At 43.1% G+C, this 18,610-nt stretch overlaps 1 protein-coding gene across 3 annotated transcripts in view; it reads right to left on the bottom strand.

Moving 5' to 3' along the window:
- The window catches only part of LOC115865309 (zinc finger protein 791-like), a 46,443-nt gene that overhangs the window by 14,393 nt on the left and 13,440 nt on the right, over positions 1-18,610 (bottom strand). The window contains exon 1 of one of the 3 annotated variants that reach the window (XM_030879975.2): positions 15,496-15,640. The exons of the other annotated variants lie outside the window; for them this stretch is intronic. Coding sequence (XP_030735835.1) covers positions 15,496-15,498 — 3 coding nt within the window. The 5' untranslated portion in view covers positions 15,499-15,640. Of the gene's footprint in view, positions 1-15,495; positions 15,641-18,610 lie in introns of those variants that run through there. 3 annotated transcript variants of the gene reach the window in all.

The raw sequence follows: 18,610 nt of genomic DNA, 5'->3' as shown, positions 1-18,610 counted from the left end.
ACATGCTGCGAAACAACTAAGCCCATGAGCCACAACTACTGAGCCTGCGCTCTAGAGCCCGAAAACCACAACTACTGAGCCTGCACTCTAGAGCCTGCGTGCCACAACTGCTGAAGCCCAGGCGCCTAGAGCCCTTGCTCTGCAACAAGAGAAACCACCGCAATGAGAAGCCCGTGCACCACAATGAAGAGTAGCCCCTGCTTGCCGCAACCAGAGAAAGCCCGCACACAGCAACGAAGACCCAACATAGCCAAAAATAAAAAATAAATAAAATTTATGTAAAAAAACACTTTGTACATTCTTTTTTGAATATATGTGATGACAAAATAAATAAGGAATTAATGAAGTTTGGAGAAGAACATAATTTTACTATGTTTGCCCTGTGATGTGGCAACCTGAGTTTTAATTCACAGATTCTGGTAGCAAAAAGTGGTAGCAAACACATATATATGGAATTTAAGAAAAAAAAATGTCATGAAGAACCTAGGGGTAAGGCAGGAATAAAGACGCAGACCTCCTAGAAAACGGACTTGAGGTTATGGGGAGGGGGAAGGGTGAGCTGTGACAGGGCGAGAGAGTGTCATGGACATATACACACTAACAAACGTAGTAAGGTAGATAGCTAGTGGGAAGCAGCCGCATGGCACAGGGATATTGGCTCGGTGCTTTGTGACAGCCTGGAGGGGTGGGATAGGGAGGGTGGGAGGGAGGGAGACGCAAGAGGGAAGAGATATGGGAACATATGTATATGTATAACTGATTCACTTTGTTATAAAGCAGAAACTAACACACCATTGTAAAGCAATTATACCCCAATAAAGATGTTAAAAAAAAAAAAAACTGGTAGCAAGACAAGTGTCTATTTTGTAAGAACTGGTTACATAATCTCACCCTCATATTCACTTTTTTTTTTTTTTGCGGTACGTGGGCCTCTCACTGTTGTGGCCTCTCCCGTTGCGGAGCACAGGCTCCGGACGCGCAGGCTCAGCGGCCATGGCTCACGGGCCTAGCTGCTCCGCGGCATGTGGGATCTTCCTGGACCGGGGCACGAACCCACGTCCCCTGCATCGGCAGGCGGACTCTCAACCACTGCGCCACCAGGGAAGCCCTCATATTCACTTTTTAAAAATAAAGGGTGAAGGGACTTACCTGGTGGTCCAGTAGTAAAGAATCCGCTTTCCAATGCAGGGTATGCAGGTTCGATCCCTGGTCAGGAAAGTAAGATCCCACACGCCGCGGGGCAACTAAACCTGCATGCCACAACTACAGAGCCCACGCGCTCTGGAGCCCACATGCCACAACTACAGAGAAGCCCACACACCTAAACGAAAATCCCTGCACGCCACAATGAAAGATCCCGCATACCACAACTAAGACCTGACGCAGCCAAAAATAATAAATAAATTTAAAAAAAAGGGTAACATGAACTGGTATAAAAAGATGTGGAAGATTTTTCAATAGAATAATTTTTTTAAATTAATTTATTTTTTGTCTGCGTCGGGTCTTCGTTGCCGTGCGCAGGCTTTCTCTAGTTGTGACGACAGGGGCTACTCTTTGTTGTGGTGTGCAGGCTTCTTTCTCACTGTGGTGGCTTCTCTTGTTGCAGAGCATGGGCTGTAGGTGCACGGGCTTCAGTAGTTGTGGCTCGCAGGCTCAATAGTTGTGGTGCACAGACTTAGTTGCTCCGCGGCATGTGGGATCTTCCCAGACCAGGGCTCGAACCCGTGTCCTCTGCATTGGCAGGTGGATTCTTAACCACTGCGCCACCAGGAAGTCCCTCAATAGAATAATTAAGCAGTGTGTTGCAATATACAGATCATGTTCCCTTTTCTTGTGGACCCCATCTGAGATTTGGCTCAGATGTGTAGGCTGACGACAGCACACAATGCCAAGAGGGTATGAAGTTTTTTACTTCTATAATGCAAGTGTCTGGGGAGGGCAGGGCGGGCCTCTCAAGCAGGTGGGAAATGCCTTCGGAGAGCAAGGTAAGGAGCCTGGCTTGGGTTTTTTCATTGAGATTAGGGGGTGAGCTAGGATGACAGTTTGCACACATGAGCAGGGACTTCCATGGACTTATTACTCTCTTACCAGCATCAAAGGAAGGAACACTCAGGCTTTCTTAGCACTTTGTACAGATGTGGGGTACAAAGAGGAATAAGGAGGGATGAAAGTATAAAGCTGTCAGCAGACAAAAATAAAAACTGAGGTCAGAGACTTCCGGTTCCTGATCTGGCATGTTAAGGAGCTTAGAAGCTGGCATTAGCACCCTCATAGGGAAAAAACAACAAACTAAAAGTTAACAATAGACCCATCAGAGAATTTAGGTCATCGGGAAACTGCTGTCTCCAAAATCAGCGAGACAAAAAAGTAGCCATGTCCAGAATACTCTGTTCTTAACAAGAACTGTCCTCAAAATAATCTATTTTGTAACAGTGCAACTGATCTGGGGCGTGCGTGTGTGTGTGTGGTGGAAACACCCACTTGAGTCTCCTCTAGCCTCCCTGCTCTCCAAAGGTGGGGGTAGAGGACAGAAGCACTTGTGACAGTGGTTTCCCCTCCTTACGTCAAATATGTGGTGTCTTTTTAACACCACTGCTCCAACTCTGTCATCAAATATGTGTCTACCAGTTTGAGTCAATATGAATGCTACCTGGAGTTAGTGTCGGACCTCACAGACTAATAAACACTCACTCCCACAAGACTGCCCCCACTTCAGCTGCTGGCCACAAACAGGGTGCCTGGGCTACTGACATTTCTACCCAGCCTCCTACAAAGTCATAGATTCCCTTGACATTCCCTCAGGTTTGGTAATTTGCTAGAACAATTCTGAGAACTCAGGAAGACACTTGGCTTTACTATTTCTGGTTTATGATAAAGGATACAACTCAGGAACAGCCAAATGGAAGAGATGCATAGGGAAAAATATGGGAGCAGAGAGTAAGGGGCTGGGGTCAAAGGAAACAAAAGCAAAAGAAACAAATGGGACCTAATTAAACTTAAAAGGTTTTGCATATCTAAAGAAACCATTGACAGGCCTGGAGATTATCATACTAAGTGCAGTCAGACAGAGAAAGACAAATATCATAATATTGCTTATATGGGGAATCTAAAAAGACGTGATACAAATGAACTTATTTACAAAAGAGAAATAGGCTCACAGACTTAGAAAAAAAACTTATGGTTACTAAAGGGGACAGGTGGTGGGAGGAAGGAATAAATTGGGAGTTTGGGATTGACAGATACACACTACTATATTTAAAATAGATAACCAACAAGGACCTATTGCATAGCATAGGGGATTCTGCTCAATATTCTGTAACAACCCAAATGGGAAAAGAATTTGAAAAAGAATAGATACGTGTATACATATAACTGAATCACTATGCTGCACATCTGAAACTAACACAACATTGTTAATCAACTATACAGTACTCCAATATAAAATAAAAAAATTAAAAATTCTGTAAAAAAAACTTGGTTAATACTACATTTAAAGTATTTTGTATGTCAATAAAATACCAATAAAAAGAAAAAATTTAAATACAGGAGAAAGTATGGAAAGGTATGTGTACCAATAAACTTTTTGTGGTTAAAAAATAAGTAAATAAGCCATCGACAAAATGAGAAGACAGCACATTGAATGGGAGAAAATATCTGCAAATGATATGACTGATAAGGGGTTAATATCCAGAAGATATAAACAGCTCATATACCTCAGTATCAAAAAAAACCTGATTAAAAAATGGATAGAAGACCTGAGTAGACATTTTTCCAAAGAAGACATACAGATGGTCAAGTAGCATATGAAAAGATGCTCAACATCACTGCATCAGAGAAATGCAAGTCAAAACATCGAGGTATCACCTCACACCTGTCTGAACACCTACCATCAAAAAGACCACAAATAACAAATGTTGGTGAGGATGTGGAGAAAAGGGAACCCTCGTACACTGTTGCTAAGAATGTAAATTAGTGCCAACTAATATGGAAAACAGTACTGAGATTTCTCAAAAAACTGAAAATAGAACTACCATATGATCCAGCAATTCCACTCCTGGGTATATATCTGAAGAAGATGAACACTATTTCAAACAGATACACACACCCCAATGTTCACAGCAGCATTATTTACAATAGCCAAGATATGGAGGCAACCTAAGTGTCCATTGACAGATGAATGGATAAAGAAGATGTGGTGCATACATACAATGGAATACTTCTTGACCAGAAAAAAGAATGTAATTTTGCCATTTGCAACAACATGGATAGATGAAGGGTATTATGCTCAGTAAAATAAGTCAACAGAGAAAGACAAATACTGTATGATTTCACTTATATGGGGAATCTAAAAGAAACAAATGAATATAACAAAACAAAAACAGACTCACAGATAGAACAAACTAGCAGTTACAAATGGGGAGAGCGAAGTGGGGAGGGGAAAGACGGGTGGGAGATTAAGGGGTACAAACTACTATGTATAAAATAAATAAGCTACAAGCGTATATTGTACAGCACAAGGAATATAGCCAATATTTTGTAATAACTTTATATGGAGTATAATCTATAAAAATTTTGAATTATTAGGTTGTATACCTGAAACTGATACAATATTGTAAATCAACTATACCTATAAAAAGGTCAATGGTCTAAAAATACAACAACTGAAGCCACATACTGTCATAGTGGATTTAAAAAAATTATATGTTGTCTGAAATAAAGCCGCATTCACAATAAAGACAGATGGATTAAGACTAAGGGATGGAAAAAGATGTTATCATGTTAACATTAAAAGCAGAATATCCATATTACTTTCTGACAAAGCACAGAGATAAAGAGGGGCAATGCATGAAGATAAAGGGGTCAAGTCTCCAAGAAGACAAAGTAATCCTTAGTGCTTACGTGCACAGCAACAACACAGTGGCAAAATACACCAGGGAAAAATGGATAGAATTACAAGGAGAAACAGACAACTCCACTATTATAGTTGGACTTCAACACCCCTCTAATAAATGATTACGAGAACCAGCAGGAAGAAATTCAGAAAAGCCACAGAGCTGAATTGAACAGTGCCCTCAAACAACCGGATATAACTGAAAACTGTGTATTATTTCATCAAACAATAGCAGAATACACATCCTTCTCAAGTTAACATGGGAAATTCATAAGGATAGAACACATTCTGGGGGAATTCCCTGGTGGTCCAGTGATTAGGACTGGGTGCTTTCACTGCCATGGGGCCGGGTTTGATCCCTGGTTGGGGAACTAAGATCCTGCAAGCTGTGTGGCGTGGCCAAAACAAACAACACATTCTGGGACATAAAACACATATTAACTAATCTTAAGGGAAATCATACAAAATATACTCTCAGAACACAAAGGCGTTAACCTGGAAATCAATGACAGATATTTAAAAACATTCAAATACTTCAAGATTAAACAACACACTTTTAAATAACCCATGGATCAAAGAAAAAGTTTCAACAGCAATTAAAAATTACCTTGATTAAATAAAAATGAATGTACAATTTACTGAAACTTGTGGAATGCAGCAAAAATAGGGTGGGCGTAGAGGGAAGTTTATGGCATTGAAGGCATACACTTGAAGAAAGAGATCTGTAATTAATGATCCTAAGCGTTTAGCCTTAAAAAGTAGAAAAAAGAAGAGGAAATTAAGCCCAAAGTAAGCACAGGAGGAGATGTAACAATGTGAGAAGAAATCAATGAAAGTACAAGAAATCATTGAGAAAAATCAACAAAACATCTGTTTTTTGAAGAGATGAAATTCAGAAATGTCTATATAAGCTGAGAAAAAAAGAGAAAAGACATGGGAATTTCCTGGTGGTCCAGTGGTTAAGACTCTGTGCTTTCACTGCTGAGGGTTTGGGTTCAATCCCTGGTTGGGGAACTAAGATACTACAAGCCACACAGCACGGCCAAAAAAAAAAAAAGAAGAAAGAAGAAAATCCAAATTATTAATATGAGGAATGAAACAGATGAAAATGTAAAAGCATTTGAAAAAAATCCAAAATCCATTTATGATAGCACACTAGGAAGAGAGGAACTTCTTCTTCTTGAGAAAGACCATCTACAAAAAACCTGCAGTTAACATCACACTTAATGGTGAGAAGCTAGATGCTGCCCTGGTAAGATCAGGAGGCAATGATGTCCCCTCTCTCACAAGTCCTAGTCAACACTGTACTGGAAGCTTACAGAATAAAAGGACATGTAAGGTATACAGAATGGGAAGTAAGAAATAAAACTGTCTTTTGTCATGTAGGACATGATTATGGAGAAAAAGAATCAACAACAACAAAGAAAACCCCTGAACTAATAAGAGAGTACAGTAAGACTGAAGGTTAGTTAACATACAAAGTCAATGATTTCCTATAGATCCAAACAAATCTAGTCAATTCATCTTTGACAAAGGATCAAAGGCAATTTAATGAAGAAACGACAGTCTTTTCAACAAATAGTGCCAGGAAAACTAGATATCCACATTGAAAAAAAGAACGTCTAGACACAGATCCTACACCTTTTGCAAAAATTAACCCCAAATGGACCACAGATCTTATGTAAAAGGCAAAACTACAGAACTCCTAGAAGATAACACAGGAGAAAGTGAACCTATCTATGAAACAGAAACAGAATCATGGACATAGAGAACAGACTGGCGGCTGCCAAGGGGGAGGGGGTGGGGGAGGGATGGAGTGGGAGGCTGGGGTTAGCAGATGGAAGCTTTTATACATAGAATAGATGAACAACAAGGTCCTATTGTACAGCACGGAGAAACTATATTCAATATCCTATGATGAACTATAATGGAAAAGAGTATTAAAAATGTATATATGTGTACAGCTGAACCACTTTGCTGTATAGCAGAAACTGACACAACACTGTAAATCAACTATACTTCAAGTTTTTAAAATATTGAGAAAAAAGGTAACATAGGAGAAAATCTACATGACCTTGGGTTTGGTGATGAGTTTTTTGATTCAACACACCAAAAGTAGGACTGAAGAAAGAAAAAAATTAGTAAATTGACTTCATTAAAATGACAGTTTGCTCTATGAAAGACAGGGTTAAGAGACTGAAAATAAGCCACAGACTGGGAGAAAATCTCTGCAAACCACTTATCTGATAAAGGACTGCTATTTGAAATATCCAAAGAACTCAAAACTCAACGATAAGAAGACAGGCAACACTATTAAAAATGGACAAAATAAGACACATGGATGGTAAATAAGCATAAGAAAAGACACTCCACATCATATGTCATTAGGATTGCAAATAAAAGAAGAATGAGATTATTACTAGATACTTATCAGAATACTAAAATTCAAAAAACTGAGAACACCAAAGGACAGAGACAATGTACAGCAACAGGAACCCTGTTCCATTCTCAATGCTGGTGGGAATGGAAAACGGTATGTCTACTTTGGAAAACAGGCAGTTTCTTAAAATACTAAACCTATTCTTAACCATACAATCCAACAATCAGGCTCCTTTGTATTTTGCCACATTAGCTGAAAACTTATGTTCATAAAAAAAAAAACCTGTGCATGAATTTTTATAAAAGCTTTACTCGTGATTGCCAAGACTTAGAGGTAAACAAGATATCCTTCAACAGGTGAATGGAAAAATCATCACTGGAACATCAATACAATGAAATATTTTTCAGTGTTAAAAGAACACGAGGTATCAAACCAAAAAGACATGGAGAAACCTTAAATCATATTGCTAAGTGAAAGCAGCCAATATGACAAGGCTACACACTGTATTATTCCAACCATAGTTCTGGAAAGGAAAAAACTATGAGTAAGACCTTCAGCTGCCAGGGATTTCGGGTGGGAGGGAGGAATGAATGAATAGGTGGAGCACAGGGGCCTTTTAGAGCATGAAAGTAGAATACATGATACAGATATGATGGACACAACTCATTTTATGTTGCCAAAGCCCAGACTGTCTAACATAAGAGTCAACGCTATTGTAAATTGCAGACTTTAATGCATCAGTATTGGTTCATCAAATGTAACAAATGTACCACAGTAATACTAGATATAAAAAATAGGGCAGGGACCTCCCTGGGTGTCCAGTGGTTAGGACTCCCTGCTTCCACTGCAGGGGGCGTGGGTCCAATCCCTGGTGGGGGAACTAAGATCCCGCATGCCCTGTGGCATGGCCCCCCAAAAAAATACAGGGCAAACTATATGAAGGCAGAGGGGTTAAGTGGGAACTCTGTACTCTGTAATCAAGTTTTCTATAAACCTAAAACTGCTATAGAGAAAGATAAAGTGTTATTAGGAAAAAAAAAAAAAGATGAAGTCAGATGCCTTAATATCCATCTCAGATGACTGATGGCTGAAAGAGGTCATCTTTCAATCAACTGATCTGAAGTTATTTCAATGAGCCATTTTGGTGCTTTTATGAGGCCTAGACTCTGAGACTTACAAGAGAGGGTTAAACTACACTGAATGCTGTGTTCCACAGTGCAGCACTGGATATTCTGAGAAGTGAAATGAGTGCCTTGGTTACTATTAGCAGCGCCTGGAACTCTGACATGGACAGACGAGTGTTACCTTAATTTTTGTGTGTGTGGCTCCTCAGCATGTGGGATCTTAGTTTGCTGACCAGGGACTGAACCGGTGCCCTCTGCAGTGGAAGCACAGAGTCTTAACCACTGGACCACCAGGGAAATCCCTACCTTGATTTATATCGTGGGTATCTGTTAGGCAAGAGAGTCTCAGAATTCTTTTACCACAAAGGGGCAACTCTTAGACAACCATCCAGGGGTCTATAAACACATGCTGATGGAGCCAGTTGCTGGTCAGTGCTAAGATGACAGCCTGATGTTTCGTCAGTTGTGCACCCTTGAGTCCCATCCTTCGTCAGAATGTCCCAAATAAGGGATGAAAAGCAGCAACTCTGCCTGAGCTGGATCATGTATGAATGTGGAGATGTTGTCTCTAATGCCTAAAACTCCCACTGCTTTTCACTCAGAGAATCCTAAGGAGCTCCCCAAGGAGCCTAGGGGTCTGGGAAGGGGGTGACCTTCAGAAAGGGACTGAAGAGAGGGTAGGCCACCCCTCCTGCAGGTAGGTTATGGCAGGGGGCCCAGGTTTAGCTGTATCTTGCCTGAAGGGGGTCTCCATAGCTGAGCTGAGCTCTTGGGGTGCTGTTCACAGGTCCCAAATTACAATGGGAATCTGGGTGAAGGGTCACATGCTCAGGGCTATCTGTGTTTAGCACAGCTCTGTCAGAAGGGATAACTGCAGCTCGAATGGCATATAGCGTGGAGCCTAGGGCAGTTACTGATGGCAACTCCAGGGGCAGGAGACGAGGTCACTGAAGCCTCTACTGTGAATCAGTGTCTGATGGCACTAAGGGAAGTAAGTGCCTGTCATCTGGCAGTTTGACCTGAGTCCAGAGCCTTTTTGTTTTTTGTAGGGGGAATATTCAAGGTGGGCCGATGTACAAGTAATAGTATAAATGGGCTCAAGTAAAATTCATAAACAAGGAATAAGATGCCTCCAGAACACCAGAAGAATCTAGACAAGGTTGTGGGTCCAGAGAGGGACAACAGTTATTTCTTCACTGTGTCAGGGAGAGCAGGCCCCAGGTTACCAAATAATTGTTAGGAATTTAAGCTAGGTGGCAGGAACCTCACATCGTATACCAGCAATGGCCTGTCTACTGCTTAGGAGCTCTTTTTGTCAATATTTTTATGTTCTGATGTCCTCAGAAAGAGGATGTCGTTGGTGTAATGTCACACCTGTGCTTCTGGACCAAGGTGGCTACAGTTCAGAGCCTGCCTGCAGAGACTGTGCATGGTCACAGTGGTGTTGAGGTTCCCTGAGGGTAACTAGGTAAAGGTGTACCATGCCCCTTCGAGGTGAAGGCCAACTGCAGCTGAGAAGCTGCTGAAATAGACACTGAACAGAATAGACTTAGCCAAATCTGTGGGAGCAGGATATTTACGTTGCTGAGTGGGTGAAGCCAGTAATTTCCATTATGTTGGGGGCTGGGAATTGGGGCTTATTTGGTGAAATCACAGCCTCAAGGTTGCTGTAATCCAGTGTGAGGTGTCATTCATTTTTTCCAGGGTTGAGAAGAAACCAAATAAGGCTATTAAAAGGAAAAGCACAGGGGGTTAATCACCTCCTCACTAAACAGATTTATACAATGTTTTTCAATCTTTCAAAACCCTGTTAAATTTACACTGGGCCATATTTAACTAGGGGGTAAGGTCAGTGGTGTCTCATTTATCAATATAATTTGAAAGTGGCAAAGACTAAATTAAAATTTCATTTATAATTCACTGGATCAGACCTTCCTTGCTGGGGGTGGCTATTTTAGGACAGTGGGTGATAAGACCACAGGGAATTTAGGTAAGATAACACTTCTCAAAGTTAAGGCGAAATACACCTATTAGTCTTCTATATGATATCTAGTAACTCCCCTAAATTTATCAGGGGTACCTTGCTTAAATTTAGTGGGATCCCAGGTATAACTGTAATTTGAGCCCTAGTATTTATTATTTGCATGAAAGTTTGAGAATTAGTGCAGCCCAACAGATGGCAAAATTACTTCATAAACTATGTTGTTGAGGCACCAAAGCAAGTAGTGCCCTTTCATCTTTTTCATTGTGTAAATTCTGTATATTTTGGATTTCCAACTGGGTCAAATTGTGGACCTTTGTTTCATTATTTTTTTCATTTGTCCTCTCCCTCTTGTCCCCCCCCCCCCGCTTTTGCTTTTTTTAGTCACTGGTTATATTGAATACTTCGGGGGAGGGGGTATCCTCTGGTATTTATAAACTCTACTTCTGGAGAGCCTCACACATCAGTGCTATCAGGGTCACAGGCCTCCTCTATGATATCTGGCTGCTTTATAAAGTATAAGGAACTTGGGCTTAAATCAGGTTTGAAGGAATCCCTTGGTTGTGCCACATGGGTGCCATGGTGTTGTCCCCTGTAACCCTGAAGGTCAGGATCTCTGTTGCAATAAAGGCAGCAGCAGAACTCAAGGGTCCTGGGGAATTCTCTGGAATTACGAGTGGGGACTCAGCCACCATCTAATGACTGCCTTTCCCCCTCTCTTTTCTCTCCAGTAACTGCTCTGTCAGGAACTACCACCCAACTAGCCCAGCTCTTGCACAGGCTACTGTCTCTCTTTCCCACCTGTGCCTTACATGTTGGGTCCAACCCAGGCACTAGCACAGCTTCACTGTAACATGCAGATAAATCCCAGCAAACACACTGGCCCAAGACTAATTTAAGGAGAGCTCCAATCCCATACTGCTGCTCCCAAATGCCTAGGAGTTCTTAAAACTGACAATTCTGCTCGGCTGAACACAGAACTGAGTCCTGGTATGGTCAACAATGCAACACAGGGCAGCACAGCTCACAGCTCCAGCTCCCCAGCACCCAGCAGCCCACAGCGCCGGCCGCCATCAGACAGCAGAGCAGGTGAGCTGAGTCAGAGCTGGAGAAGACAGACAGGTGGTGATCATGTGTGGCCATGCCGCTCACAGTGCCAGCTGCTATGGTCACCTGCAGAGGTGTGGCTGAGGCTGTCACCGGTGTAGTACACACCCACCAAGAGGATAAGAAAAGGGTGACGACTCATGGAAGAGAGGTCTGGGGGAGAGCAGGCCTGGCCTCTCATGTAGCTCTGAAATGGCTTCACAAACCAAGAAAAGGAGCCTGGTCCCGGTGTTCACTCACTGTGGGTGGAGGGTGGGACCGAGGCAGAAATTCTTGCCCAAGGGCAGAAGCTTGTGTGGCTGGAACACCCTGCCACCTCTAGAAGAGAGGCCACCTAGACTTCTCATCAGCTTGTCCAGGTCAGGGCACAAGGGGAAGAGGGAGGTGTTAAAAAGAAACAGTAGGCCCCAGATGGAGTCATTTGTGCTAAGCCCATGTCACCAGACCAAGACTTAATACCTAACCTAACTGCAAATACGACCTCCCCTAGGAATGTCATCTTAACCAATCTGGAATTTTCTGGTCAACACCAACGAGGTAATCTGCCACATAGGTTTTTCCTTTTTTAAAAAAATATGTATTTATTTGGCTGCGCTGGGTCTTAGTTGCAGCACGCCAGATCTTCGTTGCAGCATGTGAACTCTTAGTTGTGGCATGTGGGATCTAGTTCCCCGACCAGGGATTGAGCCCAGGGCCACTGCATTGGGAGCACTGAGTCTTAACCACTGGACCACCAAGGAAGTCCCCGCATAGGTTTTTTTCTGTCCCTCAAAGAAAGATGAGATAATCCACTCTTTCCTTACCTCTTCCCCCTTCTGCCCATCTAAGCCTTCCATCTGGACACCTCTCTACTTGCTAGATGCGATGCTGTCCAATTCACCACCAATCACTTAATAAAGCCAATAAGACCTTTAACATTTATTTAGTTGAATTCTTGTTATTTTAACAGATTGGTGAGGCTATAACTGTGAGCAAACATCAAAAAATGCGGAGTCTGGGGACTTCCCTGGCAGTCCAGAGGTTAAGACTTCACGCTTCCACTGCAGGGGGGCACAGGTTCAATCCCTGTCGGGGAGCTAAGATCCCACAAGCCGTGTGGTGTGGCCAAAAAACAAAAAGAAAGATATGCATTTGCAATTGCTTCCTTTTTTTTTTTCTTTTTTTTTTTTTTGCGGTACGCGGGCCTCTCCCGTTGCCGAGCACAGGCTCCGGACGCGCAGGCCCAGCGGCCATGGCTCACCGGCCCAGACGCTCCGCGGCATGTGGGATCCTCCCAGACCGGGGCACGAACCCGTGTCCCCTGCATCGGCAGGCAGACTCTCAACCACTGTGCCACCAGGGAAGCCCTAGACCTTCTTATCTTAACAGCCTTTTCCTAACCTTCGCATGATTATTTAAGATTAACTGAGTAATCTGCATAAACCATATTTTTCTATTTAACAGCCTTTACTTTTAATTAACTTGCTTTTAATTTTTAATTTTAACTTATTTTTTACTTTTCTATGGAGGAAACCATGCTAAGATTTACTCCTTTAAACATTTAACACTTATAAAAAGCATAATAAGTGAAAAGTTTCATATCTCCTTCTAACTAAAATTACAAGAGAGGCATCATAGTTTCTCCTTATATCTCACTCTGGGGGTTATTTCAGAAATAAGTAATGTGTAATGCACTAGGAATTTGGGTCTAATCCATTAAATATACTAGGATTTTCAATGACTTAGGTAAGTTTTGAATAGTTTTCCTCATTATCAATTAAAGGAATTCATTTGCTTCAGTAATATTGCAGCACTTAAAATTTCAAAGCTCTCTAAGGACATGCACATACAAAAACTGACTTACAAATGTAAAAACCATCTGAGAACTCAAATACACCCATCTCATATCTTGAGGATCTCTTGCCTAAAAGGAACAAATACTCTGTTTGGTTCCAAAATTCTTGGCCTTACTCCCACTATGTCTCTCAATCAACATACATTTAAAGCCTGAGACCTATAAATATTATACACTCACACAGTGAATTATATCACAAACCATTAAGGGAAACTAGAGTTAAGAGCTGCAATATTCGATATATAAACATATACAAGGAAAGAAAGGCAAATATTTCAATCAGTGAGATAAGCAGGCTGTTTCCCTACAGTTTAGAAGGAAACCCAGATTTCCAAGCTTGAGGTCCAGACTCCCCCTGTGGGGATACAACCCCTAGAGTGTGTCAGTCCCTGGTGATGGAGGATAAGGACACCTGAGCAGCCATAGAAATAAACTCTGGAGGCTCCAACATAATGCAAATGCTCCCTTCTCAGGCTTCAATTCTTACAAGTGAGAAAACTCTTGGCCAGATTCAATTTAAAGTTCTAACTGAAATGTACTCCAAAACTCATAAACTCTTGTCCAGGACACAGAACACATGACCTTCACAGACTTTCTCAATGTACTCATATTACTCTGAGTGCACCTACACTGCAAAAGCGACTCAAACCTGTATCTCAAAACAGGCACCAAGAAAATCACAGTTATAGCTTCAGAAAGGGCATCACTCCCCACCCCCCACCCACCATCACAGGTGCATCCCCAGCTTTCCAGGGATCTGTATCTTCTCTTCCTATAAAGACTCCTTCCACAGTGGGTGCAAGCAGGTAGGACACTTACAGGGGGAGGCTCCCCAGCAAGAACAACTGGTCCTCTGAGTACTTCCCTTTGCAGGCTTAAGGGGGCCTTAGCTTAGAAATACTGACCACAGGTCTCGGTTCCCCACTGTTGTTGCCTTGGACACCACTGATATTTTAAATGACACAAACCCAGTGTTTGAATAATCCAGCACAACCATTCTAAACCAGGATTTATATGTAAAGGAAGGAAGAAAATTGTAAGGCATTTTTCTAGTTCAAGAACAAAACACACAAATGTCTATTCCTTTCTGAAAATAAATGTCAGTTAATTATTATTTCCATGGCAAGAAACTGTTTGGAAATAATCATAATTGAAGAAAAGAAAAAAACAGATCTCGAATGTTACATGCAGTCACTCATGGGACCAAAAAAAAAGAAAAATTTTAACTAATGGAATGGTATAACAGAATATTTTGTTTTATTTTTTCTGAAATTCACCTCTTTCTTCCCCTTCGGAAATATTTTATACTCTCTTTCAAGATCTATTGATTAAATACATTTACAGTTACCAAAAACCGAGACTTAAAGTGAATAAAGTCACAAACTCAGGGAGGGGCAAGGCTGACCTGGAACTATGATAAAAAGATTACCCAGGAGTCTCCAAAGAGGAACCTCCACCCAAAGGGCTCAAACAGGATGTCTGTGCCCAGCAAAGGTCCTGGGGGGGAAGCGCAAGACTTATACAATGTAGTTCCAGGTGGTTAGTCTCTGATTTCTTCTCATAGAAAATACACACAGACAAAAAAATGAATCTTTAAAAAGAGCCATTCATGGCTCTGTGGAGAAATGATACAATTAAAATACTGCGTAGTCTGAAATGCACCGTGGAAGACAAATAGTTAATGATGAAGCTATGCACTGGAGAGGGGAAGATGGCGTTTGGGAACGTGGGGAAAGATCTGGAAATCTAGGCATTTACTGCCTGCCCTGGGAAGATCTAGGGTACAAGAACAGGGTCGTGGATTTGTGACCATGTTTCTCAAAATTTGGGAAAGTGAGGGGGAAATGAGTCCCCCCACCCCGGGGAGAAAGGAGGGACTGGGGACCCCAAAGACCACAGCTCCTCCAACGCAGGAACCCCGGATACTGAGTCACGATTGTCCCCTGATCACCCTCCCCGTGGACACCACACAATCTGGAGTAGACCTGGCCACTGCAGTGAGCAGAGAGGCCGCCCTGGGTCCCGACTGCCGGCCGAGCCCCAACGCTGCCTGCCGCGCCGGCTGTGGACTCGGGTCCGCAGGTCCGGAGTTGACCGCGGGGAGGCCCGGGTCCCACAACGGCCAGTTCCAACTGGTCCCTCCGCCCCCGTCTCCCAACACCAGGCTCCCCAACTCACCATTTTTCGGTTTCTCGGCTTCCCTGTCGTCCACCCCACAACTGCCGCGGCAAGTGCAGGTCTCAGCGACAGAGGATGCCGCGGAGCCACCAGAGCCCTTTAAGGGCATCGAGCGGGGACGTGCTGCACAGCGGGAGCAAATGAGAATGAGCAAGCAGTCCACGCCACCCACGCACGTCACTGGAGCGTCGCCGGCTGGCGCCCACACGTACGTAACCAGCGACTCCCCTGATTGGACAGTTCGCAAGGCCCTGCCTCCCGTGCCTGAGTGACAGGAGGCCGGAGTTCTCGTCTTTGCGCCGACCTTGTCCTGGCAGGGGCCCAGAACTGTCCCCTCCACGGACACTGCACTGAACCATAAGGCCGCGAGGCCCTCACGGAACTGTGACACTTCTTCACAGACACGGAGACTTAAAAGTGACCTCACCATATGAAATGAGTCTGGCTCCACTTTTATCTTTGACGATTTCCTGTGAGAGACGCCCATCCATCCCTACCTACCCCCACTCATTTGGTACTTTAAAAGCCCGCCGGCCTCAGGGGCACTTGGCTCTGGTGGGAGGATGAACCCCGCAGTCCTAGACCAGCCCTGAAACCTCAAACACTAGCATGTGTGAAACACTGAGAGAGAGAAACCACCGGAAAACCTTTTCAGTGTAATTCCTTGTTGTTGAAAGGTCAAAGGAGGCAAAACTGAAAGACCACTGCTGAGTGAAAAATGACAGATAGCGAAGGTATGAAGGATAAACAAAGAATCACAACCACCGTCATGTATGGGGCAGGACCGAGATGAGTGAGGGATGGGAACGTCAGGACACTCTCACCACTGCCCACAGGCCATTTATGAATCTTCATGAAGATTCCAAAGGTGTTTCAATTATCAATAAATCTTGCCACAAAATATTTTGTATATTCTTTTCTGAATATATTTGCTGATAAAAATTTCAAGCAGTAATTAAGTTTGGAAACAAACATAATTTTTGTATGTTAGTTTGTCCTATAATGTGGCAATCTGAGTTTTCACTCACGGTTTTGGCAGAAAAATCAGCAAGAAGCCAACTGTCCGTTGGGAAAGAATGGGTTCCATAAACGCATCATCATATGTAGTTTTTAAAAACAAAAGGTATTGCTATGAAAAGGTCTGGAGGATTTATCAATAGAGCAAATAAGTGCAGTGTATTGCAATATATATACCATGTTACCTTTTCTATAACCTTCGGAGACAGGTGGACCCTCGACACCGCCCCCCCTCCAACTGCAAGCGTTGGTTGAGTAGTGGAGACTAACACACACCTACCAAGAATATATGAAAGGGTTAGTTACTTCTGAAACTGAGGTCTCTGGGGAGAGCAGGGCGGGCCTCTCAAGCCGGTGGGAAATGGATTGAGAACAAGGAAGGGAGCCTGGCCTGGGTTTTTTAAACTGAGGTCAGGGGCTGGGCTAAGGTGGAGGTTCACACACAGCCTTTCTTATCACCCTGTACAGATGTGGGGCACAAAGGGAAGAAGGAGGGGTAAGACTCTAAAGTTGTCAACTGTCAAATAATGGAAAATATATATACTGGTCTCTGCCCCTGGTTACTGGCACCCAGCTCCTAAAAGCTTGTAAATTCCTAAAGGATAAGAGCACTAGGAACAACTCTTGTTGCGCTGAAGCGACTCTGGGTGGGCTCCTGGATAGCTGCTGGGTGGGGGCTGGTCACCAGAAAGAGCAAGCCATGATAAGGAGCTTGGAATTTTCAGCCCAACACCCTCATCCTCCAGAGAGGGAATAGGGCCTGGAAATGAAGTTAATAATCAATCATGCCTACGTGAGGAAACCTCCGTAAAATCCCAAGGGTATCCCAAGGGTATGGGGTTCAGAGAGCTTCCAGGTTGGTGAGCACACCCATATGGGGGAGGGTGATGCACCCCAACTTCACACGGACCCTCCCAGACCTCACCCTTTGTATCACTTCATCTGGCTCTTCACTTGTATCCTTTATCATATCATTTAATAAACTGGGAAATGTAAATTAAGTGTTTCTCTGAGTTCTGTGAGCCGCTCTAGCAAACAGAACACAAGGAGGGGGTTGTGGGAACCCCTGATTTGTAGCCAAGTTAGACAGAAGTTGTGAGTAACCTGGGGACCTACTCCTTGTGATTGGCATCTGAAGTTGGGGGGCAGGAGTGGCTGCCTCGTGGGACTTAGCCCTTAACCTGTGTAATCTGAAGCTGTCTCCAGGCAGACAGTGATAGGATTCAGTTAAGTTGTAGGACACCCCACTGGTGTCACAGAGAATTTACTTATTGTGGGGGGAGGCCCTCACATATTTGGTGACCAAAAGTGTCAAGAGTGAAGTGTTCTGGGTAAAAGTAAAGGAGAAACACAGGCAGGAAGAACTGGATTTTCTCTATTCAGGAAAAATACTGAGTTTTCCCAACATATCAGCAGTCAAACATTAAAAGATGGAGCCAGAGACCTCTGATCTGGCAGATAAGGAGCTTAAAAGGTAACAGTCCCATCCTCAACAAACTTTTTGTAAAAAGCAAACTGAAAAAATCAATGACTCTTCTTATATCTATCAAAGAACTGAGGTCACAGGGCAAAGTGCTGTCTCCAAAACTGCAGAGAGACTGAAAAATAGCCATTTTGAAATATGCCCACAAAATTCCACTCTTCTTAACAAGTCCTGTCCTCAAAAGAATCTGCTTCATTAGAGGCTAACCAACTGGGATTCTACCAGTGCCTAAATGACATGAGGGGTGGGAAATAGGCAACTGGAGTCCCCTCTAGCCTTTCTGCCTGACCTCTCAGCAAATACTTGGTATGTTTTCCAAAACTATGCCAACTCTCCAGCACCAACTGGGTGTCCTGCAATTCAATTCAAGTCTAACACAAACTAATCCGAGTTAACATCAGACTCCACAGTTTACAGGTTCAATCCTGTAAGACTGCCCCCATGTCAGATGCCAGCTGCAAACAGGGCAGTGGGCAGGTCACACACATTTCTGCATGGCCCGCTGCAAATTCAGAGGTTCCCTGGACAATACCTCATCTTTGTTAATTGGCTAGAAGAGCTATCAGAAAAGCACTACTTATTATTACCAGTTTACTGTAAAAGATACAAGTCAGG

The sequence above is a fragment of the Globicephala melas genome, chromosome 3, assembly GCF_963455315.2.
Source record: "Globicephala melas chromosome 3, mGloMel1.2, whole genome shotgun sequence".
Lineage (NCBI taxonomy): Eukaryota > Metazoa > Chordata > Mammalia > Artiodactyla > Delphinidae > Globicephala > Globicephala melas.
Note: the sequence above shows the minus strand (reverse complement) of the source record. Positions and strands in the feature narration are given on the sequence as shown.